This window comes from Chaetodon trifascialis, chromosome 17 (genome assembly GCF_039877785.1).
Source record: "Chaetodon trifascialis isolate fChaTrf1 chromosome 17, fChaTrf1.hap1, whole genome shotgun sequence".
NCBI lineage: Eukaryota > Metazoa > Chordata > Actinopteri > Chaetodontiformes > Chaetodontidae > Chaetodon > Chaetodon trifascialis.
In genome coordinates, this window is record NC_092072.1 from 11465133 (window position 1) to 11492019 (window position 26887).

At 43.4% G+C, this 26887-nt stretch overlaps 1 protein-coding gene across 4 annotated transcripts in view; it reads left to right on the top strand.

The window, feature by feature from the left end:
- The window catches only part of ripor2 (RHO family interacting cell polarization regulator 2), a 65330-nt gene that overhangs the window by 24787 nt on the left and 13656 nt on the right, over positions 1-26887 (top strand). For 3 of the 4 annotated variants that reach the window (XM_070984607.1, XM_070984606.1, XM_070984608.1), the window contains exons 2-6: positions 16304-16424; positions 20107-20262; positions 20629-20707; positions 21371-21394; positions 21878-21931. In XM_070984607.1, coding sequence (XP_070840708.1) covers positions 16304-16424; positions 20107-20262; positions 20629-20707; positions 21371-21394; positions 21878-21931 — 434 coding nt within the window. Of the gene's footprint in view, positions 1-16121; positions 16151-16303; positions 16425-20106; positions 20263-20628; positions 20708-21370; positions 21395-21877; positions 21932-26887 lie in introns of those variants that run through there. The other variant, XM_070984609.1, reaches the window with a different exon arrangement.

Consider the following 26887-nt stretch of genomic DNA (forward strand, 5'->3'; position numbering starts at 1 on the left):
CCATAGCTGGCAAGAAGTTGATTTTGTTCTGGTTCTTTGATGGAACTTTAATGTTCCTTGTGGGGAAATGGGTCATTCTGTTCACAGATGTAGAAGACAGTTGTTTGGATGTGTCTGTCACAGTGCATACAAACTGGTGTTATTTTAGAAGCACAGTTATTTCTCAGCTTTTCACACCTCTTGTGCCTGGAGCAGGTATGTTTGGGCAGAGTGATTCATCGCCTGCAGAGTTAACAGTGACAAACCTCCATTTAGATTGTTGTGTAGTGACACCATAGTCTGATAAGGAGGCCGTCCTGTCTCCTGAGTCAGAGGTTATCTGGCCTCAAGATGATGGTCTGGCTTTGCTCGCCTGTCCCGACATGTTCTATCCTACAATCACCGCTTCCTCCGAGGGGGTGGAAGGTATTTTATGGGTGTAGGGAATTTCTGGTGTTAAGGAGGTGGGCTGTGGTTGTTACGCTGGGGTTAAGTGGTATGTGGAGGGAGGGGCAGAGGCAGGGAGTGGAGGGTTGATTGGGGCAGTGGAGACGACCAGCTGGAAGGGATGAGGAGTGAGGAGCGGGGGTGGGAGGTGGTATCTCTGAGGAGGGGAGGCGAGACGAGATCGAAGGAAGAAGAGAAGAACTTCAAAGTGCATCACCTATTGCTTTATAATAAGAAGATATCAAATGAGGTGACGCTCGTAGTGATGAACCGACAGAGGACTATCACCTGGATCTGCAGCTCCCCGCTGAGCTTCATAGAGTTTCAGCTCATTGTCCAGCTCAACATTAGCAACCAGCTACTGATCATCATGGAGTATTTAGCAGCTAGAGGCAGTTATTTCTGAGACTGAATCTCAATAGAAAAGTAATTCTTACATCTCCTCGGCTGTCCAGGCAGGCCCTCTGCTTCATATTGTATCTGACTGCCTTTATAATGAGCGTAGCTGCTGTCAGCCTGTAGGATAGTTAGCGAGGGCTGAGCTGTCCTGAGAGACATCAGGGCTGAAGCAGTGCTGCTTCACCACAATCACAAAATCCCAGCTAATTGCTGAGAGTGGAGAGAGAGCCCATAAGAGTACATATAGGTCACTTGCAGTTACATGTAGATCATGTGAAAGTCAGGATATCCAGTCAACACACACACGCACAAATGCATGCTTGTGCCCAGTGTGAGTGTAAGTGTTTGTTTGTGTGTGTTTTTCCTCTCCTGACCGCATGAGTAAGAGGCAGTGATGTATGACAAATGATAACCGGAACAATTATGTACTGCTAATGGACTAATGAGTGCCCATCTTTAAGTGTGTTTGTGTGTGTGTGTGTGTGGGGGGGGGGGGGGGGGGGGACATGAATGGTTGCTGTCTTACCCTTGGGTTTTCTGCTGTCTTTCCATTTTTTTCCCATCACTTTCCCTCCCTCCCTCTCTTCCTCCTCCACCCAGTCTTACTCCGGTCCCTTCCCATCTGTCCACCCAGCCTTCCTGATCTCCTCCTGGATACAGACAGAAAATTTATGGTAGGGGGTGTATGAACCCGTCCTCACCCCTCCTCTGTTGTCTCTGAGCAGATCAGACCTGCATTCTTGCCTCTCTTTCTCTCAGTGTGTGTGTGTGTGTGTGTGTGTGTGTGTGTGTGTGTGGGTGTGTGTGTGTGTGTGTGTGCGTGCGTGCGTGTGTGTGTGGAGGTCTTCCCCATTAATCCTCTGAACCAACTGTATGACCGTGCTATGAGGGGACACACATGCACCACATGGCTCATGCTCGACACTAGACGTCTTGCGCGACACATGATATTCGACATACTGACACACACACACACACACACACACACACACACACACACACACACACACACACACACACACCTCTGGCCGGAGCAGCTGTGAACTCTAGCAGCGTTACGATTGCCATAAGCGTTTTAGGGTCTTAAGCTGATAATCTGTCTGTTTTGGTATCTGGTGCGCTCCCTCTGCAGCGTCCAGCAGCTGGAAGAGACACGATTGGTTCACATCTGTGTGTCATGATGTTTTTTTATGTCTGTTGTCTCTTTGTTTGCCAGCATGAGAACAACACCCAGATACAGTTTTGATGTGTGACACATCCAGTGGCAGCAGTCGTGACAGACTTTGTCATAAGTTGCACACGTGCTGTCAAAATTGTGATGGATCTCTCATCAACAATCACTGCTGCACTTTCCCTTCCAGCCTCCCTTCTGCTCCGTCTCTGCTTGTTTGCTTGTTTGGTTGTTATCTCTTTCCCCTCTCACTGTTTTTCCTTGCTGTTTGTGCAGATTTTGCTCTCAACTTTTCATCTCACCCTAATGAAGAGCGCTGAATTTCAGCTCTGTGATCACATTTACTCCCAGACATCTTTGCAACTTTTTGAGAGGCTATTTGCACCTTTTGTCACTGCTTACTTCTGTCGCAAAGTCGTGTTTTTGGAGGCACCAGGGAGCGGCTGTTCCCATTACCCAGCTGCCTCGGGGTGGCCGTGACACGCAGCTATGCGATGACAGATGAATTGAGGAGGGGGATTGGGGTGGGGGAGGGATGACGCTGCTCGTCCTGTAGGGAGTCGTTGCCAGGAAGACGGTCACTCTTTGAACTGCGCTGCTCCTCCTGCAACAAAAAATGTCCTTAAAGGTCGCAGCTGCCTGCCGTGATGAGCACGTTTTGTGGGTTCCATCATAACCCAGAAACTGTTTTGGTGGGTACAGTCGGCTTGGAAGTGATCAGTCAGAAAATCAGTCTACCTGTTAATAAGACGCGTTAAAGGGGCATGTGGAGACCATGCTTTTTAATTGAAATCTTGGGTGACAAGCTGGAGGTGTGGAGTTAAATTTGTCTCATCTCTTTAAGTTTTTTTAAAAATGTTTGCAGGTTGCAGCTTCTGTAATGTCAGTGTGAGGAGCTTTTCCCGGTCTGAACCTTTCTGAATCTGAGTCTTTTTATCATATTTCTGGGAGAAAACAACAAACGCATTTATCACCACCACCTCGGGCTCTGGAGACTTGCAGTGGGCTTGTTGCATTGAAAAAGGAAAATCAACTCTCTAATTGATAATGAAAATCATTAGTTGCAGCCCTGGATGTTTTACTGCAGGGTGGCGTGGGATCGCTAAATGTCACAGGAATCAGACTGGAAGATTGAATTTTTTATGTCTTTCTTTACCCGCGTCGTAAAGGAAAAGGTCAACCCCAAGTTAAAATTCAGTTGTACGTAAAAACGGCATTTAAACAGAAAGCGGGTTAGACCTTGTAGATCTCCACTTTCATCCCAGACTTTTACAATTGTTGAGGCTCATGCTGAGAAAAATACGCCCGTAGATACAAGATATATTATTTGTTTGGTTACCACAGACTTGGGTTATGTTGCACTTGACTCATCTGAGCCCTAATTATACTGTCGATGAGGAGTTTGTCTTTTTTGTGCCGTTATTATGATCTCAAATAGTGAATCATGCTTTTAGTGATTCAGCTGCACGTCCTTAGCAAGCACTTATGCTTAATGGCCAGCGCCCCCGCACACATATCAGCGAAATAAATATCATTCATCATATGGTTGTGCTCTCTGGTTAAAACACAAGACTACAACACACAGGGAACATTGTGTGCACCTTTGAGTGTCTCTTGACCCTTTGTGCCGATCTCGATCTAAAAGCCAACATAAAAATGTCAGTAATCCATACAGGAGAGCACAGCGGGGCCAGATGTGCACATGAACAGCTGTGAGTGTGTAGAGAGGCAGCGTCAGTGAGCGGGCAGGTGAACGAGTGCACGCGATGATTTTTAAAAAGGGCACGACGGACGACAGTGTTTCAGTGTCACAGCATCGTCCACATGCGCAGAGTTGCGTGTTGTTTTTGCTGTTTCACTTTCACTAACTGCTTGAGCTTTTAAGTAGCGGCTGTGCTCAGATCTGTGTTGCGACTTTGATGTATAGACTTTTTAATTTCAAGTTTAATGCCTCGTAGGAGCCGATGTGGCAGAGCTTCAAAATTCACTTCATATTTCCTCCGTGCGCCACTCCCTGCTGAGTCTTTACCCCAAACAGCATGATAATCTCCGCAGTTAGTTGAAATATTTAACTGTGAAACCACAGTTTAGGGAGAGGGGGAACAATTGTCCCCTCCGGTGTATTTCTCTGCTAGGGAGAGCTCATTTCAGCACCATGTGGATGTGTCCTTTTTCTGTAATTTTCCTCTCTTGCTGCAGCCTTTTTCTCCTCTCGCGTGTTTTTTCTTTTTGCTCAGCCGCTCAGTAAATTGTTATTCTGTTGTTAACATTGTGGTAATGGCTTCGTCAGGGCTGCTGGAGGAGCGAGTGGGACAGAAATCCACCGTGACTTCTGTTTGTAAATGACACCCACAGTGGTTAATGTATCGGCGGTGAGGGAGCGTGTGCATTTGTGGCACCGGCAATACAACCAGAAAGCATTAGGAACAAAAGACATGAAGCACGTTTGCCATGGATGGAGGCCAAAGTGCGTTATTTGCCTGCTTTTGACAGTCGTGTACAATTGTAGCATAAATTGCTGTTTTCTGAATTCAGAGATGCTCATTAGTGCGCTTTTTTTCCCACACATTTTGTGCCCTTTAAACCTTTTAAATCTCTCAGAAATAAACAGCCATGTCGTTTTTTCTTTAGTTCTGTCATTATACAGCTGAGCCCTGAAGCCCAGGAGTGCACCTCGAAGTCCTGCCACCTTCCAGTTATGAATGGCCACAATAGCTGGCTGGTTTCCCATGGTTGGCCGTACAACGCTCAGAGCTTGTATTATCACAGTAGCAGCTATCAGTGAAAAGAATGTTTTCTTTTGCTGCTAAAAATAACAATTGTGCTGAAACAACCGGCAAAGTCCTGTTTGTGTGCTGACTGCATTCCAGCGCTGCAGCATAGGTGGTCACATTCAATCGGGGTCGCACAAAATGGACAAATCAAAGAGGCAGAGCAAGTGGGAAACTGGCTCTCATGCTGGCACAAATGCAAGGGAGTTAGTAAGATGTCAGTCAGATGTGTATCAGAGCAATATGCAATGAAAAGAGAGGAAAAGAGTGGAGGGATGGAGATAAGAGGGCATCAACAAGGGTTTAGAAACAGCTAAAGTGATGCTGAAAAACTGATTCATGCCTTTATTTCAAGCCAACTTGATTACTGTAACGCATTATTTACTGGCCTCCTGAAAAAAGCCACTGAGAGACTTCAGCTCATTCAAAACTATTAACCAGAGCCAAGAGGAGAGAGCACATTAGTCCAGTTCTAGCTGCTCTGCACTGGCTTCCTGTAACATTCAGGATATTTAAATTTTCACCCTTATTCTACTCTAAGTGAATAAAGACTTACAGTGGCCTCTGGGGCAACCTAGATCATCTGTTTTTATGTCCATTCTCTCATGTCTATATAAAGCACTACCAAGTGAGTGCTTTATATAGACATGAGAGCATGCGATTTCTTTCTTTAAAGCACCTTGAGCTGCAATTCCTGTATGAACGGTGTTATACAAATAAAGTGTGTTATTATTTCAGCGTAACAAAGTAGAGCCTAAAGTATGCTAACAGTTAGACAGCTTATGGTGAGGGTTGATGCAGTTCAAGGCTCATTTCCCACTTTGTTGGTGTCATTTTCTACATCTATTCCCAGTGCAGCTGGAAGACGTTTGATGGAGGAAAATGTTAATTTTCTTGACCTTACTGTGCTGATGATGTCGCTCATCTGCATGTACAGCAAACAGCTGAATAGAGCATGTTTGTACTTGTGGTCCTGGAGTACACATGTACATCACTGCATGGAAGTCAGAAGTTAAACCAAAGGGAATCAGCAAAAACATGATTTTCAGAGCTAAAAGTGGACTTCACAGATCGTTTTCTTTATTCCATGTATTTTTATTCCTTGTTAAAAGCTGATACTTACATTACCCATAATGCAAGTCAACCGACAGGCTACCCAGTTGGAGTTTCGGGTGTGCTATTCTAGTTGCAGCTAATGTAGCATTTGAGCCGATACAAGCTCTGCAGCAAAGGCGTTGGAGAGGTGGGATCTCCTGGAAATCCCTGCAGCCAAAAATGCAGCGATCATTTCGACGGGTCCACATGAGAACATGCCCTTCTACATGCCTTCAATACGAACTGAAACCTGAACCTCAGTGCACTCGGTTTGCAGGCTGTGTTCGGTGCGTCTGTTTAATATGTTTTTATTGTTGTACTGTTTGTTTATAATCCCCGCAAAGCGGTATTGATACTGAGTGGATCATCTTGGCGATGTAGCGGCTGTGCAGCTCCATCAGTGTTGCTGGTGTTGATGTGCTTCTTCACTTGGCTGCAGCATTTAATGACTTTTGTTGTCATTATGTGGACACTTAAGTCAGCAAGTTGCACATCATGTGCTTGTGACTTAAGCGCCTGTCTCTCTGCCGCCGCTGCTGCTGCTTTCTACTGGGCTGTCTAATATAAAATTAATCTTTGAGTCCATTAATCTGGATTGTGTATTTACTGGTGTAGCTTACAGTTCTCACACATGACAACATACATCTGTATATTTAAATGACATTGCATATCCTGGCCTTAATTTTTCCAGCATGCGCAGCCTCACAAGGACACTGATGACATGTTATTTGAATTAAGAGTGGCTATAATTACAACATAACGATATGTGGAGCAATACTTACACGCACGCTGGGTTGTGACACAAACCTAAAAAAGCTTCAGTATCTGCCCTCTAAAAGCCATATTTGAAATTTAAATGTCAGATTTTCATGTTTGTGTGTGTATTTCTGCAGCTTGTTGGCAGCATCTCTGACCTGTCTCGGCTTTCATGTGATGGAGCTGGCACTGGCCTCCTTTCACACACACAGAGCACAGAGTCTGTTCGATTCCCACACTTTGGCACTAACACAGCAGTCATGTCTCTTCTGCAAACACATCAGATGACTGACGTGACCGTCAGCTGATTCTGGTTAAAATTATTTATAGTCCATAGAGTCTAGACTAGTTTAATGTTGACCTGATAAAGCTTTGGTTGTTTCTCAGTCAGTCATTCGCTGTGGGGGGATGTCTGAGATCAGAGGAGTCTGATTTGGGTCAGGATTTCAGGCAGCTTGATTATTTCTTGTCAGAAAAGGTCCTGATGGACAGGGTGAAGAACAAATGAACAGAAAATAGTTCTTTCAAGCTGTAATTTGGGGAAATGTACTTATTTTATTTAGACTGATGGTAGCACATGATGAGCATAGCTTAGTACAAGTGGTGGAAAAAGGGGGGTTAAACATGAGAAAACACATTTTGTTGAGCTGCTGGTAGGCAAATTTTATGTCCTCATGATAGAGGGGAAACAGCTTGTCTGGCTCTATCTTCAATCTTTATGCTAAACTAAGCTAGCAGCTCTTGGTGGTAGCTTCATTACAGTACAGACATCAGGGATGGCCCATTGTTTTGATGGCCCATTATTCCAAAACCACCATGATGTGAAAAACGTCTAAAGAAACCCACCCAGTGTCCCTCAGACTCATTGATCTTTGTTGCTTGGTTTTAGTTCAATGGTTAGGGAAAAATAACTCAGGCAATCAGAATAATTGACCGTCGGAACAACAGCATGGCAGCCAGATGTGAGAGTGGCATCGATCCACTCCTCTAACTTTTGACAAATATATCAAACTGTTCCCTTTTATACGTTTGTCTTGACTAGTTTCTCCTGATGAATCTTCATATCTGTAAATGTAGCAGTGCGCTGTAGTCGTCACTTCTTATGTTTGTTTGGGATCACGTGATGCAACCTGTGAAACTGTTTATCAGATACTTCACTGTTTTCCACCACTGTGGCCACTCACAATGACTGTCATAAAGAGCCATTGTTCACGACAGCAGAAATGACTATTGACCAAGCATTGATTCTTTTTGTACCTGAGATGTCATCGCTGCATACCTGCATCACACAGGACGTGTAGAAATTGCTGTAGGGGCCATTGTTTCCTTTGTGTGTTTTGTCTGTGATGGACTCTTTAGTCAGAGTGTAAGAATGTTATCCATCATCCTACAGGTGACGGAGTAGAGGTGGCTACAGCCATAACAGGGTCTCTGTTCTCAGGTTCAAAGCTTTTGGTGAATTCCTGACTGTCATCAGGTCGAGTTATTTACAACATCTTCCTCTGTGTGGGCGTGGATAGATACGTTTTGAATGCTGGAGGAAGATTAGTTTAGAAATCAGGTGATTTGAGGAGGTTGTTTCCTGGATGTAAGTGCACATGTATGAAGTTCACATATACATATACCTTTTTTGTCTTTGTCTAACTTCCTAATGGCCATCAGAGGGCAGCAAAAAAAGCTTTAAACACAGCATCTGACATATTACCTTTTAAGCTGATTTAGTGAGCTTGTTAGCAAAATGTGGCCGATTTACACATCCAGCTAATAAGGAGCAGCATTGGCATTAATTTGTTTTTGTCCCCCTGATGACTGTAAGTCTGTAAGTCCACTCTCCTTCTACCTCCATCTTCATCTCTACTAACTATTGAGGGAGAATTCTGGCTCTAACTGTCTCACATGATGTGAATGTATGGCAAACTTTCTCCAGGTTTGATCCCTTTTCGGTCAAAGTGTGTTGCTGGCAGTGAGTCGTCACAGAGCACTGAGCTGACTCTTCTGTGAATCATCCATATTATTAAAGGCGTTTTTGTCACCACGTCACACCACGTTGTAATATTTCTCCTCAGCACTGTCACCCTAAAACCATTCCCTTCCTTTCCATTTCCTTGTCCTTTCAGCACCCCTGTGAAGTCTTTTAGTGCTGCGTCCTCAGAAGAAACTTTTCCTCAGCATCGAGGATAATCAGCTGTCTTTTCCTGGAGTCATTTTGCCTCGTAAACGTAGCTATAAATGGCCAAATCCTAAATTTGGTTAAGAAGCAATATCATGTCTCTCTGCTGTCTAAGTGTGTAGAGTCACATTTGCATGTGCACCGCTCCGGTGTCACCTTTCATAAACATAACTGTGCTTGTGATTATGCGCCTGTGTGTGTTCTGCAGGCAGATTTGTCAGTGTCACACACTTTACCTGCAGGGGATTTTGGATTTAAGACATGTTCTTTCCAAAATGGTCAACAGGTTAATGGGACACGTGATGAAAGCGGGATTAAAACATGCTGCTTTACATCTCATAATTAATCTTATGCACTTTATGCATGCATGAAATCTTAGAGAATATTTAAGGGAGCTTTTCATTGACATGCACTCATTTTGTAGTTTAATGCTAAGCAGACAAAGTGCGGCTGAGCTTCATTTTCACTGTGGTTGAGACATTCACAACAAGCTGATGTGCTTGAGTAAAACTAAAACAAGCTCTGTCAGGTTTCTCGCACTCGTGTTTTAAATTTAGGATTACGAGAAAAGAAAAAAACAGACAGAAACAATCTTGTGTGTTTTGGCTCAGGAGCGGCAGCTTGCAGCCAGTTTTAGCCCAGTTTGGAGCTGCACCAGCGGTTACCCTCCTCACTGAACCAGTTCACACAAACATGGAGCAGGCAGAATCACTGAGCTGCTTTCAGGCACACGCTTGCAACCTGCAGGGTGTGTTCAAACATGTCAGTCCATTTCCAGTCAGATGCAGACAGCACATCATCATCACTGTAATCTCTTGGATTTCTTCTGTTTCAACAGAAGCTCGATTGTTTGTGTCTTGAAAACCAGGTTGCTGCATCTTTTTCATACACTTTGTCTGGAGAACTTCTCATCATCTCCTGGCTGCTTTATTCTTTAATTTCTGCCTATTTTTATCTTCGCTTCCCACCACATTAAATACAAAGAAATAAAATTAGAAAGGAAGCACAATGAGAAGCAGCTAAAGCAATGCTTTTGATGAAGCCATGGACACATTTAACGCAGCATCTGTAAAAGATCTGAGTATAAAAACCCCCTTTTTCCAAATGAAGGATTGGTGCTTTAAAAGCCTCGGCCCTGTAGCACGAGGGCGTGTGTCCTACTTCTTGGCAGTTGGCTCATAACCGTTGTTTTACGTAACACATTTCATCCCATTTTGTCTGCTGTTGCCATGGTGAGGCTAATTTATACAGGCATTAAGAATTAGGCTCCTGTTGTTAACATGCACGGCACCCTGACGCTGGGTTTTGCACATAAATACACACTCATGCACATTCGGAAATGGGCACACACACCCACAGTCTCTCTCTGAGTTAAATGTGTGTGCGTGTGTGTGTGTGTGTGTGTGTGTTAATGTGCGGGTAGCTGTTTGTGACTTTGGGCAAGACTATGAGTGTGTGTTTTGTGCAGCAGACGAGAGGCTCAGAATAACTGATGTGATTATTAGTGTGAAGAATTTGCAGATGCATGTTTGTTTACATACACCCAACATACAAAATATTACAGGCGTATTCCATATTTTCCTTGTCTTAACACCTAAAAAATCTTCCAACTTGTCTGTTTCTCCTCATCAGCCTCTCTTTTTTTAATCGCTGCAAACTTCGTGAACCTGGATTCACGTCATCGGCATATTTCATCAAAAGTCTTCAACATCTTTTACATTCCATATAGATCTGTATGAAAATGTGTCAGGAGCAAGTTCAGGATGATAGTAGGAAGCAGTGAGGAGAATAGAACAAACCACAGAGATAAATGAGGAAGAAAGTGAATCGTAGTGCCATTGAGGAGAGGGCAGGAGATGACCTCCGTGGGAGAAATGTTTGGAAAAATCGGTTCAAATGTGAGTCACCTGAATACAAAGCTCCAAGCATGAATGGAGGATTTAAAAGGCTGGAGAGAGAGGGAAATTATGTGACAGTGCTGCTGTCTGTCCAGTCTTCACAGGAGGCTCTCCACGCATGCAGAGCATAATGCAACGTCCTTGGAAAATTGCCTCCATTCAGCCAACGGAGAATGGCGGTCAATTGTGTTAATCGACCTGCTGCTTCTTTATTCTCTCTCTTGCCTCCAAAATATGACATCCGTCATGAATAGTCACGCAAACGGGACTTTGAATCTGTTTTTGAAAACTACATTTAAAGATCCTTTCATGTTGCTTTCCAATTTAAAGATTTCCTCCAGCTCTGTTCCACGAAAAGAGATAGTAAAGAAGAAACGGCACAATAGCGGTGAAGTAAAAATACCTGACATCATTTTCAATTCTACTTCAACTTCAACTTTATTTATATAGCACTTTAAAAACAACCAGAGTTGAAACAAAGTGCTGTACAATTTATAGACAAAACAATAATAGTGGAATAAGATAAATAAAATAAAACAGGAATAAACACTAAAATAATTGTTTTATTGTTTTTAAGAACAATTAAAAGCAATAAAACAACAAGTAAAACAAACCATAAGACACTAAAACAGGAGTAGAGTCTCACGTGGAGTTGAAAGCCAAGGAATAAAAGTGGGTTTTAAGACGAGTTTTAAAAAGTTTTTTTTTAAAGAGTTTCTAGTTTACCTACAGCAAATAGTGGTCAGCCGTCTTTACTTGCAGCAGTGTTAGCTCAGCCCCCCCCCCCCCCCCCCCCCCCGTCAGTCCCAGAACACTGCCGAGATGCTTCCTTTCCTGCTTCCTTTCCCTCCTCCTGTCCTACCTTCAGATGCTCTCTTGTCCCTCATTCACTTACCCACTCTGTTCCTCGCACCCGTCCCAGCACTTAAAAGACACACACACACACACACACACACACACACACACACACACACACACACACACACACACAGACACACAGACACTCGGGTAAGACTAATGCATTAATGCACATGGAGCTTGGAGAGCTAATAACAAATTGAGATTACATCAGGTGTCCTGCTCTTTCATGCCAGTCCCCCTTCACTATCCTGTGTGTGTGTTTATGTGTGCGTGTGAGTGTGTGTGTGCGTGTGAGTGTGTGTGTGTGTGTGTGTGTGTGAGAGTCCAGGCCCGCAGCTCAGCATACTGATCAATCTAATGCTCCCATATTCCACAAAGAAACACACTCACACACCTCGTCGAGGGCATTTAAGGCTATTAGCGTGAGAGCGCCAGAGAAGAAAGGCCAGTGAATGGACTGAGTGGCAGCTGTATTCAACATGGGGAACGGCTGGCACCAAACCAGAACGCACTGCGAGTTGGCATTGTTGTTCTCATCCTGAAAGCCCCTTTAGACGAGATGAGCGGTGACACTAAGAGGTGCTGAGGAAAGGTTTTTATGATTCAGTGGTTGAACTCAACTCTTTGTGAGGGTTTGTGTGTGTGTCTGTATAGGCGGGGAACACTGATTCAAATGAGTTTGTTTTGTAGGGGTTTGCTGAGGCTGGGAAAGGGTTTGGGAAAGTCTAGAAGCCTGGACTTGAGTGTGCACAGTTAGCATACCACTCATGCCAAAATGTCTAATGCAAAAACCCATTAAGAGAGTAAAAACAGGCTTTATTGTCTGCAATTTTGATTAAATGGCAAATATGTCACTAAACCAATAACAGATCAATATCATTGAAAAAAAAAAAACACTAATGGATGTGATGGTTGTGATTAATCTTTCAGTCTATAAAATAGTTATCCAGAGCCCTATATGACATCTGCACATGTCTTTTTGTCTTTTCTTGTCTTGTTTTGTCCCAGTAACAGTTTAAAACTCAAATGAAAGTAAACCAAAGCATGGCTAAAAGCAGCAAATCCTCATATTTGAGAGGCTGGAAACAGAGAACCATTTAGTCAAATTGACTAAAAATAAAGTTACATCAGACTGATTTGCAAAAAATGAGCAGATGATGTCAAAACACAGGTAATGGCTTCACTTCTGAGGGAGAGAGGAGATTATCTTTTTATAAAGTGCCACATTTATCCAGTAGTGGGTGGGCGAGACCATGATAAATGTATGTGGGACAAACATTGAGTTCATTTCATACAGTCAGCGTTGAATTTCAGTGAACACGCTGTAACTCAGACGTAAATATGAAGCAGTTGTCCCTGTTTGCATTGTGAGTCTTCAAGAGCACAACCTGGATGTACCATTTGGGAACAGCAGAGTATTGAAGGGACAGAACAGTTTATACCATCTGGTAGAATTGTTTACAATTTTTAATGTCCTCATCTGGTCATCCTTCATCATTTTGCTTCACGTGAAATCTCCAGGAAATGGCTGAAGTGCAGGGAACATTGTCCAGCCTGTTCTGTGACTACCCAGAGAGCAATGGGTAACAAAATGTACTATTATCTGCCACCCACTGCTCCTCTTAAACGAGAGTGAGTCAGAAAGTCAGAGACAAACATGGCGAGGCAGAAAAACTGTGCTGCTGAGCATCCTGAAATGGACCAAAATGCTTCAGAGCATTAAGGCAATTTGCCTCTCCGCTGTGAGGTCTGTAGCATGGTGATAATGCAGTATTACCGAACACCTTTCAGCAGAATAATATCATGATGATATGATCATATTTTATCCGCTTGTCCAAATGAAAAATTTCTGAGTTGTAATTAAAAGCTAACGAAATTAGTCATCCAGGGTTTGCTGCAGTGCCTTTAAACACACACGTTCATCTCATCTTCCTTTTTCAATATATGAGAGAAAAAACAAAAAAGAGGTATTTAGAGGTATTAATTGACCATCGACAGCTAGCTCAGCCAATGTGACTGCACGCAGCATTACACAAGTCTTCTCCTCACTGCCCTCCAACCCTCCACGGGGGCTAGCGTTAGTAAGCCAGCTAAGAATGTAGAGCATGTAAACAAAACAATTTACTGGAAGTCATCCAGCTCTTATGCTTGAGGCCAAACGCCAGCCCTACCTCACTTCCTGTTCCTTCTCCGAGCTGACATGCCCCACAACTAAACTAAACTAGCTGAAAATGTACCTGACATATATTATCAACCAATAAAGGTGTTATGATGTCATATTTCTGTCCACCTGATGAATGTAAGTTCAGTATTCACTTTGTTTTAGCTCTGTGTTTGGTCTCCACCAACTCCCGAGGGAATTATCTGGCTCATTCGCTCCTAAATGCAGCTTCACCTTCTCCAGCTAGCCTCTAACTTTGCCTTGTTGCTCTTTGAAGCATACAGGTAGCATACAGTGGCTTCATCAAAACATTACACAAAACAAGCAAGCCAGTGTGCATAAATGTGCCATATGTGCAAGTTAACTGATACATGACTCTTAGACTAGGTTTCATTATCACTCTACTGTTTGGGCTGCATCTAAACAATCAAACCAGACCGTGCTGTTCCAAGCCAAAACATCCATCCAGCCGTGGGTCCTGGTGATTCATTTGACTGAGTCACAGCCATCAGAGTCCTCAGAATTAAAGTGAGCTATCTGCTATTAATAGCCTGAACAGTATCAGTCTCACTGACCTATTGTCCCCCCACCGCAGAACAAGGCTCTAGTCTTTCCTCGGGCCCCGTGCCGGGCCTTTGTTTGCTGTCAAAGGAGGGGGTATCAGGTTGCTCAATCGCTTGCAGCGCTGAAGTGTGTGTGAGCGTGCGTGTGTGTGTGTGTGTGTGTGCGCATACTTGTATTTGTATGATGAAATGAGCCCGGTTCTGTCTCCAGACAGAAAAAGAGATGGATCAGTGGAAAAAAAGAACAGAGCACAAACAAACAGTGACACACACAAACAGCCAAGGAAATGCAGTGTTTTGCTTGTCACTTCATTTGGCAAAGTTGTTTAACTGGTAACGCTGCGGGATGGTTTATCTCGTTTGTGTGAGGAAGAGAAGCAGACACAGAGGAGAGCCGAATGCTGAGGCTTCACAGGCTGATTCCTCGGCTTGTTGGTGGAGTTTAATTTGATTTGACAAATCCGTCTCTCTCCTCCAGGCATTCCTGTGTTCACCATACTTTTCCTTCAGCTCGGTTGTGAAGTGATACAGATTAAAAAGACAGAAATGACACTTCCACTTCCTCACTACAGTGTTTACAGTCATCGCACGATTAACTTTGAGGTCAGCGTGTTGGTCAGTTGAGCTAAAGTCCATTCAGGATTCCCATCCGTGTGTTTGACTCAGGCGCGTTTGGATTGGATGGCTTTAGTGTGCAGGTGTTTTGTGTGAAAATTTTAGAATTGGTTCATCTTTTTTTTCCTTTATGCAATTAATAAATGTCAGAAATGTCAGTTTTCCAGACCCCATGGGAATATGCTTAGTTTTGTCCTAAACTCAGAGGTGATGGTCTAAAATAGTGAATCCTCACATTTGAGGTGTTTAATCTTGAGCTGTATCCATTCAACTTGTATTTATTTTGCAGTACAGATTTTGATAACTCAGCCCAAAGAATCTGCTGATCTTCTTCCCACATTTGAAATCTGTGTCCGCCACTGCATGAACCTCATTGGTAACATGTGTCCAGAGGTTGCTGTATTTAATGTTGATCGGTCATGTCTGACAGATACTTTATCTGCTTAATAAGGTCAGTACTGCACCCAGTACTTCAGCAGATTGGTGCATCCCTGCTTTGCCAGTCATTAAGCAGTTTTCCCTGAACTGCCCTTTAGGTTTAAATGCCATCCTGATGCCATTAGCATCATGATCTGGACAAATTCTCCACATGCTCGTCGAAGCTGTGATTTATCTCCCAGGATTCATCCCTTTGGCCACTTCATCTCTGCTGCATCATTATCTGACAGCTGTACGTGAACGCTTCTCCGTCTATTTTCAGCTTGTTCCCCGAGTGCCCACGTGAGTCGTTCCACATCTCCTGCTCGAAAAAGGTCTGAAGGTCTGAAATCTGACAGGCTGCTGCGGCTAAATATAGACACGGTGATAAAAGATGTCTTAACTATAGGAGAAGCAGATTAGATAACTCAGCCACTGGACCGTCTGAATTGCTGTTCCTGGAATTTGTAAGACATAAATTTGATTTCTAGAAGGCAAAAGTGGGCTTTAAAGCTACCCCTGATCTGTGGTCTAATCCTCAAGCATGTAGTGGCTTCTTCTTGTGCCCCACCTACTGCTTTAAACACTCTGATGAATTGCATTTTCAGAGGAGTCCACCTAAAACAGGAAATATGAGCACACACCACATCTGAGGCAAAGTGACAGGACTCATGTTTTGTCACACCTGCCTGAGGACGGTAAACATGAAACAGTTACAGTTGAGGTATGTTTGCAGTTGAGTGGTGGCATGTAGGCCAGAGGAGTAGAGGCATGTTAGCACAGGCTCTGAATGCTGCTCGTCCACATCTCACCTGGAAAGCTTCACCAACAGTGCCTGTTTTGTTCTGTATGGTACGGTGCTCCCTGCACTCCAGTTAACCTTTCCGGCGACATGGTTTGAGTTCAGAAGATGCTTTTGTGGTACCCGTGATGTGTTACTGACCCCGAACCCTTCGCTTGGCATCCTAATGTGATGGATCTGTGTGTCTGTGTTCTTCAGGTGTGTCGTCCCGCGTCCCCGAGATCATGGCGGCCGGCACCCACTCCCCTGGAGGACCCAATGGTATAATCCGGAGTCAGTCCTTCGCCGGATTCAGCACGCTACAAGAGCGACGCTCTCGGTAAGCGGAAATCTCAAAGGAATCTGTGCAACCCTTTAAACTAATAAACCTCCATTAGGATCTTTGCTAACGTACACATACTTTAACACAGCCTCTAGTGCACTTCTTCACTTTGTTGAAGTTATTTTAGTTTATTCTCTCAGCAGGGACTTTAGAGGCTCTTGCAACTCCCTCTTTTTTTATTATTCAGTGTCAAGTAGTTTTTCCATTATACCAGATATATGCTAGATTATTTCCTGTTATGCATGTATTGTGTTAAAAATGAACATCGGCTGTCTGCAGGGATAAGAACAGTGAGACTTTTCTTTGGTAAGTCTTACATAATTTGTGACTTGTCCTCAGATGATGTGTGAAAGCAGTAACCATAGTAACTTCACTGCCATTCATTCACGGCTGCTCATACCTGTGGAATTGATGTAAAATTAGTGATTTTTCTTATGGAGATATCAAACGCATGAAAAAGAGTGATGTTCTAGCCGAGAGAACGGGTTTTAAGAAAAGGGCAACAACTCACTTCTTGCAAACAGTTTTTAGTTTTTTTGCTTAGTATTTGGCTTTGAAATGTCTGTCTTTGAGTGTGAGCCCTACAGTGTTGCCATCAATACAGATTTAACATTTGCAAAACCTGTATTTTCTTGCCACTTTCGTGACATTTTACTGAAGCAGCATTCAGAAATCCATCACTTTAACCAGACCTTGACTAAAAACATCTCTCACAGACGTAGAAGGAATTTACTGACTTGCTAATCTGGTGCCAACCTTCAGCGAGCCACAGCAAGTCTCAAGATCCCGCAAAGGAACTGAGCTCTGAAGGTTTGATCAGCGCTCTGTTGCATAAGCACACAGCTAACTCAGTTTCCTGATACTCATTTCATTCATAGGCAGAAGTTTGTTCTGAGAAGTGAGAGATTGGTGGGAGTTTTATCTGTTTCTCCCTCTGTGACGGCTCTCACTCCCATCCTCACACGACGCAGCCCTCTCACTTCACAGAATTATCACTTGCCATCTTAGACTTTGGGCTGTCGACGCCCGGTCCTCTTCAGCAACCCTGGCCCTGCTGAGAGAACCTATTTGAAGACCGTTCCCCCTCTTTCCTCCCCACTCAGACAGTGAATGGTGTAATTGGTTGGAATGACTCGGGTGTGTGGGCGACTGACAGCGACTGACAAGTTACCATTCTGATAATGAGCGAGGTGGAAAGCTGCAGAGATATGGCTTCTTGAGTGTGTTAGTGTGTGTGTGTGCGTGTGTGTGTGTGGTAGCGTTATTGAGCAAAGACCTTCCATGTGTGTACCCATGTGTATGTTTTGTGTGCATTTACTCATGCATGCATACTGCAGACCTTGCAGTTTGTGCACAAGGCTGCAAACTCTCAATTATAAGGAGATATGGAATTGTTTGCATCGATGCATATGTGTGTTTCTGTGTGTGTCCCGGCCAAGAGACCCCTCTACACTACAGCTTGCGTGACCCCAAGGCTACGCAGCGCTCTCATTCAGCGGTGCCCTACATTTGTGGCAGCTTCGCTTAACTTGTGGCGCGTTCCCTGGCACGCGGCAAGACGTGGCGCGTTGCAACTTGTCGAGCGCTGGAATTGGTTGTCGCCACGTCGCTGAGATGACTCTGGGATCGTTTCATTAAGTCTAGGGAAATGTCATTTGTCAGCTAAATCTGTAATGGTTTTAAAAGCTGAAATGTGCATGAGCTGGTAAGATGAGCGTGACCTAAAATGGGTTGATGTGACGAGAGACAGGCTTGTGAGGTGGCTGCACGGTGGAGGAAAATGGGCTTTTTTTCTCCATTTGAACATAGAAATTAGGCTTAGGCATGGTGCTGAAATCATTAATGGGGTTCTCAATCAACAGTTTTGATGATCTATGGATTGTTTTTACTGATTTATCAAACCCAATTGCCAAACGTTTACTGATAAGCTTCTCAAATGTGAAAATGAGCTGTTTTTATGTGATAATAAATTGAACAGTTTTGGGGCTATGCACTGTTGGTCTGACAAAGGAGCTATTGAAAGGTTTTACTTTATGCTCTGAGAAATCATGACAGGCATTTTTCACTACTTTCTGACTCTTCGACTAATTGCTTAAGCAGAAAATATTGACAGATGAATTGATGATGGAAATAATCATTAGTTGCAGCCCTGGACATCAAACGTCATTGAGAAATGGTCAATGTGTGCGTATGTCAGTTTGCACATTTGGAGAGCTGCAAAAATTTCAATTTATACCATAAATTTGGTTCCAGGTTTTCCAAAATTAGAATTTTCTGCTTTCCCTTCTTTTACATTATGGTAAATTGAATTTTGTGGTGTATTGGAGTGTTGGACAAAATCAGACATACTCACTGAGAAGTTGTGATGAGCATTTTCACTGTTTTCTGATGTTTTCTATTTCAAATGATTGATTAATGAATTGAAAGATAATCAGAGAATACATTCTCATTGCAGGTCTACACTTTGGTCCATATATAATACCATAAAAGGAGTCTGTGTTGCAGCCTTTCATACAAAACTGATGAACTCTGGTTAACTTTACCCACATTCCCCCATCAGTCAGTCACACTGTTGTTGATCAAATGCTGGAGGATTGTGGGGAAGAGAGTGAAGAACTCTTGAATGTCATTGATTGCCAGGAGTGTGATTGTGCCTCTGTGTGTGTGTGTGTGTGTGTGTGTGTGTGTGTGTGTGTGTGTGTGTGTGTGTGTGTGTGTGTGTGTGTGTGTGTGTGTGTGTGTGTGTGTGTGTGTGTGTGTGTGTGTGTGTGTGTGTGTGTGTGTGTGTGTGTGTGAGAGTGAGCTCCAGAAGATAAATGGCAGCCTTACACAGGTCAAGCACAGAAAGTGGGGGGTGGGAAGCACATGTTTGCATGCATTCACACATGTGTGTACGTAGTTGTGATTTAGCACACCCCTGCGATTGATGAAGAGGTTCACCGCTGAGGTCATGTTGTGGGTTTTTGCACGTTTGACGGGGTTTTACTGACAGTATTTGAATAACATGCAGGCTAAATGTGTCACTCCCGTGTGACTGAGTTATCTTGGCGTGAACACACTCGACGAGCCCTCTCCATCAGGCAGATGAGATGAATCCGTGCTGTGCTGGCTCAAGGGCGTGCTCAGGATGCTGTAAAATAATACAGAAATCTCATCTAAGGCTACATTATTATAGGCAGCTGCAGGCCTGGTCATCTGCGGACTGTGGAATTCCCATGTTGAATATTAAATATGAGATGTGGTGTTACGTCTGTGTGAGTTACTCTGAAGCAGAGATTTACAGTTTTAATTTTGGGGGCTTTGGGGATGTAAACAAGGTCAGTTACGCAGAGTCAGTTAGCTGCGGGCTTCAACATGGGCCACTTCTTATTTGCCTCCATTTGTTTACATTTTAACAAACTGGCACAATTAAAGCATGCTGAATTAGCTGCTAGACGTTCCTGTTTGCAGTGCACTCATGGATGTAAAGACAACTCTCGCTGGATTACTTTGATTCCAACGAAAACTTAAAAACTTGATGATTCTCAGGCAAGTTCTGCAGTTTTAAGAAGCGTCTTTCTTCCACGACTTCTGTGTGGGCTCACACACAGATACAGAAAAGAAAGTTCCTGCACAGGGTCCCCTCTACTGCAGTGACTGATGTTTGGGTGTGGGGGTGTGTGTGTCCGTGTGTGTGTAGGTGTAACTCATTCATGGGGAACTCGGCAGTGCAGAAGAAGCCTCAGTCCAAGCCAAAGAAGCCCCACCTGTCAGGACACAAAGGAGGCAGCAGCTCCAGAGAGCCACAGCCCAAAAGACTGGAGGAAGTTTATAATGCACTCAAACAAGGCCTGGAGTGAGTAACCCACGTACTGATGTACTCTTACTGTGTATACACACGTCACTCAGTCAGGCAATGAGAATTTCTGTGCACAAACTCATCAAATGATCCAGAGTAATCATTTATTTTTACGTTAGTGAGACATCGGTCAGTTCATAAATGTTAGCATTCCCTTTAATGTGTACATTTACAGCCCATTTCCTGCTGCATATACTTATATAAATGTTTATACCAATGTGTTTACAGTACATTATGTACATACAGTACTATTTACTTGTGGTGTGCATGTGTTGCTGAATGTTATTACTGGTGCAGCCGTCATGTTTCCCCCACAGAGATCAACAAAGTTTCATCTTGTGTTTTTCGATTTTTGTCCCACAGTGAGTATCTTGAAGTCCATCAAACAGAGTTGGACAAACTCACATCTCTGATGAAGGACATGAAGAGGAACTCTCGGCTGGTGAGGAGCTACACATCAGTTTACATACAAGCAGTGCTTCAGTCCTGCCTCACCCACATTTTAAAGGAATAGTTTGACAGTTTAGGAAATATGCCTACTCGATTTCTTGCCAAGAGAAACACTCTCATGTCTGTGCTGTAAATATTCTGTTACAGCAAGGAGACAGTTAGCTTAGCTTAGCTTAGCATAATGACTGGAAACAGCGGTAAGAGCAAGGAAAGCAAATAGGTGGATTGCCAAAAATGTCAAAGTGCCAGAAGCAAACATTTAATAATGTTCCTCTAAATCACTCTTGGTTCCATCATGTTTGTTTAGCTTTTCATCATAACTCATAAATATCTGTATGAAAGCAGCAACAGCAAAAGTTTTGGCAGCTGAGATCACTTTTCAGATCTGTTTTATTTTTTTATCGTAGCGATACCACATTACAAATCATGAACCCACATGGCAAACACATTTTGATTCATTACGATGCACACAGTCATACACATATATACACACAGAGAGTCAAGGCTGCCACTGGAAAGGGTGTTTAACAGGATCTTTCTTTTGATTTCAGACAACTGCAGTCTGCTTTGTGTTATTTAAGAAGCCTCTGCTGTGCTGTCTGTCTGTACTAACTGTGTGTGTGTGTGCGTGTGCGTGCGTGTTTTCTCTCTCCAGGGAGTGCTGTACGATCTTGACAAGGTGAGCTGATGGAGGGGAGGGTCTACTGTAACAACCGCTCCAAGTTTGATGTGTGTTGAGGGGGAATCTTTGATGTTAAAAAAAAAAAAAAGAGCTGAAGGAGGGAGAAAAAAGTGACTAAAGTGAGAAAAAAGGAGGGAGAAAGGAGTGAGTGGCTGATGGGATTGAGGAATAATGCAGGAAAAAGGATGAAAGCGAGAGAAAATATGTGATGGGACAGGAGAAGACAGCTTGAGGGGGATAAGCTGTGAGATATTTTGCATGTAGAAATAACACATGCCACTTCGCTAAACATTTTGCCAGCTTGTGACAGTCATTTAATGATCATTAAGGATCACATTTTTTGACGTGTAAGCTCAGGCGTGCACTCATTATATCCTGCAGTATGGACATAGAAATCATTACGTTTGCAGCTTTAAACGAAACGCACCCGTGTTCTCAAAGGCGCCGGCGAATGATTGCGCTGTCTCTGTCTTTCTGCAGCAAATCAAAACCATTGAGAGGTACATGAGACGCCTGGAGTTTCACATGAGCAAGGTAAGAACTGGTGATGGATTGATATAATTTGTTTTCTGCATTTCTGTGCTCCAGCTGAAAAGCATCCATCATGTGCTGCTGAAGATTTCACGTCTCGATACCTCCCTTCATTTTAAGCGTCTCCACATCTGTAACATCCACACAGTCACTCAGAAACCACAGCGCCGGTGCTCATTTCCACCTCTTTTAAAGCTTTAGTTTGACATTTGGGGAAATACCATTATTTGCTTTCTTGCTGAGATTCTGATCAGAAGATCAGTACCACTCTCATATCTGTCCATCAGGTACGAAGCCACAGCCAGCAGCCGTTAGCTTCGCTAAACACGACTTAGCAAGTTTTTGAGTAAAGCTGCAGGGTTAGTCCACGCTCCACTGACTTTTTAAGCTGGAGGATGAAGGATGTAAGGGTAGTATTGCTGCTCTTTTCTGGTTCATGTATTGATGTAAAGGGAAGTTTCCAGCTTTTTCAATGGGTAGGGAAACTTTTTTTTCTATCCCTTTGTAGCCTCCTTCCTTGTTTCCACTTGGGGACATTAATCCCCTACAAGGTTGTGCAGCTTCATGACTTTTCTTCCACGTCCCCTTCTGTAGTCCTGTAATGGCCTCCCTCGCTGTGCGTCAAATCAGACGTGACAGCAGGCAATCAGAATACACACACCCAAACAACAGCGCAGCTCCCAACGTAACCATGGCTACCCTAAGACGGAGCCTTTGAAGTCTCAAGGAGTGCAGAGGAGCCATCTATTGGATGACCTTAACCCTTTGTGTTCACATTCATCCCGACGGGCAGTAAAGACTCACCTTCAGACGTCCAGAAGCAGACGCCTGTACAGAACAATGCGGCAGAAGACACAGACAGTCCTCAAACAGATTTGTAGCTCACAGGAGTTTCAGAAGGGTTGAAGGCGACAGTGAATCTGGGTCAGGGCAGTTACTAGGCTACGGTGAGGAGCGATTGACAGGGTGGAGATGGAGCGAACACAGAAGAAAGGACTGATGAGAGTGAGAGTAGGTGAGGGTGTCTTAGAAGATTTATCTGCGTGCGTAGTCCACTTTGACTTTGGTTACAAAAGAAAAAACACGCGCAGATGCGACGCCTGTTCTGTCCTGCGAGGTTGTCACAGGATGCAGTTAAAACAAACACGCACTCAGAGCCTTTCTACTTGACTTCCAACATGAGGCTCCTCTGTTCTCTCAGGCTCTGTGCAAAAATAGATTTGAATGCACTTGTAAATATTTGAAAGAGTGACTGATTTATCTTGTCAGGCAGGTAAAAAGCCTCAAAAGTCAAAGCGTAACTGAAAAGGAAGTTAAATTTTGCACTCTCTGTGCTTTTTCATTCTAAATATAAACCAGTGCTCCTGCGCTAAACCCTCGTCTTTTCATCGGCTTAGTGCGCGTTACTGGCTGGAGATAAAATAGTTAAAATAAATGCTCAAGCCTTTGTGTCGACAAGAGTTTTTCCTTGGCTTCTCTTTTACAACAAGCAGTATTATTTCCGACCATTTGACTGCAAGAAAAAGTCCTGTAGTGTTGCACTTTTTCAAGTATGGTGCGCTGAAAATATTGGATGACACTTAATCTTTTTAATGTCAACCTGAAATGTCCTTGTGCAAAAGTGGTTTTATAGGACTTCATTATTACTTTTTGAATTGTGATGTAAGTGTGAAGTTAAAAAGGAAGAGAAAATTCATAAATAAAACTAATGGCAATGCCAAACCAACTAGCAGCCTTGAATGCCCCCTGCCTGCCCCATAACAGCTATTGCCTTTACACACACACACACACACACACACACACACGCACACACACACACACACACACACACACACACACACACACACACACACGCACACACACACACACTCTCCCAGGACAGGTCCATTTTCCAAACCTCAGCATCAGCAGATAGCTATTGAGTGAGATCAATTGTTGAGTGTCCAGCTAAGAGAATCAGCCAGCCACAAAAGCATCGAGGTCAGGAAATTAAATCACACACACACACACACACACACACACACAAAGAGCTAACCTCATCCACATACAAGAGCGGCTCTTGCTGTGAACTGATGCTGTAATACTTACAGTAGGTTGATAATTAGCCTTAGACAGAGCTCTGATGCTGTTTGTGTTTATTCAGCCATCAGTTTTACATCTATCAGTCAGAAAAGCCAGTTGTGTTTGTGGGTAATATGTTGTGTCGAGCTAGACGGATAAATGGGTGTATATGTGGACTGATAAGTAACAAGAAATGTCAGTGCAGAAATGCCAAACTAGGTCTGAGGTCATTTAGTACAAAAATTCCAAAACAAATATAAAGGATCCGCATCAAGATTGTTGGTTTATGTTATGTGTTATGTCTGATATATCGTTAGCAGTTTTGTTAAAATATTAATATCAGTGTCAGCCTCAAACATCCAGTATTAGTCCATGTTAATGTTTTGTGTGTACATTAGCATTTTAATATGGGGGTCTATGGGGACTGACTTGCTTTTGGAGTCAGCCTCAAGTGGCCACTCAAGGAACTGCAGTTTTTGGCACCTCTGCATTGGTTTAAATTTTCAATCCCGGAGGTTGCTGCTTGGGCAAAACAGGAAGTAGATGGAGGAGGAGGAACCACCATCGCCTCTATATTTATCAGCTTGTGCCATCAGACAGATTGATGCTTACCTTAGAGGTGAAAACTGCTGATACAGTTGAGCAATATGCAGGAAATGGACAACAATGAACTCCTGTGTGCCAGCATCTAGAGTACCTGAACTGAAAAAAGATGTGTATAACTCAACGTTAGGTGATCAGTCAGTCTGTACAGCAGACTGAGTGTATGTCAGTGTCTTACTACATCTATACACGAGGACAGTGGCAGGACAATAAAAAGCCTTCAATGTTATATATTCAGATCCATTCAGCTGTGAGCTACAATAAGTGTGTGCATGTTTGTCAGTGTTGGTGCTCAGGCGTGTCTCTTTGTTCAGGACAGCTGCCATGAGGGATGACTTAACAATCGTCCATCAGCAACATACAGCGTGTGTGTGTGTGTGTGTGTGTGTGTGTGTGTGTGTGTGTGTGTGTGTGTGTGTGTGTGTGTGTGTGTGTGTGTGTGTGTGTGTGTGTGTGTGTGTGTGTGTGTGTGTGTGTGTGTGTGTGTGTGAGAGAGACTCACATCAGCCCAGTCTTTTGTTCCTCTTCATACTGCTGGCTGCCTGCAGATGTCCCAGCAATAACTGGCACACATGGAGGAGGCAGGTGGCACAATACAACCTCTGTGATGTTCTGCCTGGGTTAGGGTCTGCGGTGTGTGTGTGTGTGTGTGTGTGTGTGTGTGTGTGTGTGTGTGTGTGTGTGTGTGTGTGTGTGTGTGTGTGTGTGTGTGTGTGTGTGTGTGTGTGTGTGTGTGTGTTTTGGCTGCTAGTTTCAGCAGGGTATCATTAAAGAGATGAGTGACAGAGATTGAAGGTGAGAAGAGTGGCTGCCAGACGCTTCCTCTTTCCCCAAGAGAGAGAAATTGTGTGTTTGTGTGTTAACCGTGTGCCAAATTCAATCCAGGATGAGTGTGAATGCTTTGCATGTGATTATTTTTAATATAGGGCCTTTTTGGTTCCCCTCTTCCCTTGAATGCTAATCTTGCCACCAACACACACACACACACACACACACACACATATGCGTGAACACACACATAGGCCCACCAATCCCCAGAGAGGGGCTTGTGTGTTTGATGCTGTTTGATGTGGCCCGCCTGTTTTAATCTGCTTATAATCACTCGGCCTCTGGCAGAAAGTGTGTGTGTGTGTGTGTGTGTGTGTGTGTGTGTGTGTGTGTGTGTGTGTGTGTGTGTGTGTGTGTGTGTGTGTGTGTGTGTGTGTGCGTGTGTGTGTGCACCATTATCCTCCGATCCAGGATAATGGCCATATCTTAAGAGGATTCCTGCCATATCCTTAAGATTCTCTGCTCATATTTAAAATCCCTCCATTTAAAGTCAGATATACAGTAGATAGAGGGACAATCCTTTAAAACTCTCTGTGATACTTACCTCCAACTGCTGTCAAACCACCAAACAAGTATTATTATTTAGTATTTTACAAGGATTAGCTTGGGAGGGACTTCAGATTACAAGAAATAAGAGCTAAAATGGATATTTCACCCTTAATAAATGCGAGTACAATGTTATCCTCACCCTGGGCATAATTGATTCCCCAATAAAGATTTTCCCATAATCCCCCACTGGGTGTCTGAGCCATGCAGGTTTTGTCATCCTACTAAGCTGTAATTAATACAGCGACTCTGTGTCCAATAGAGGGATGAATTTAGAATACATTTACATTTGCTATCTCGTCACATCTGGTAAGAGTTAATTAAGATGGTTCAGGTGTTTTTTTTATAGGATGGTGAAATATCCCTTTTCAATGAGCACACTGGTGTCGTATTTTGTGTTTTTAATTCACAGAGAAAATGAGAAAAAAAAAGAAAAATAAACCTATTATTGATGCTAGGAAGGTTATGGATATAAAGCTGCACATTGTTCTGTGTTTGGTGGGTTTTTGAGTCTAAAACCCCAAAATATTCAGTCCGTTCTCATGAAAACTAAGGAAACCAGAAAATATGATATGCATTTGAAACACTGGAACAAGTGGATTATTGCCATTTCTTCCTATAACATGACCAGTTCAACCCAAACACTCAGGAAGATGAATGAAAGGATTCAATACAGATAAACCATATGCACGTGTGTGTATTCATGTGTCGGGGTGTGTATCCAAAGGAGCATATTAGCTTGCGAGATCATTAGAGTTTCCTTCTTCTGTTGCCCAGCCTCTTCCCTGCTTTCATGTGTGTATGTTTTTTATCACACTCGATCCATCTGCCTGTGTTGAGGTTTCTGTCTTTACGTTGTTTGTGTTTTGCCTTTTGCGTTTCTTCTTTTTCTGGGGTGAAACGTGCCCGAGGCGCGGCAAT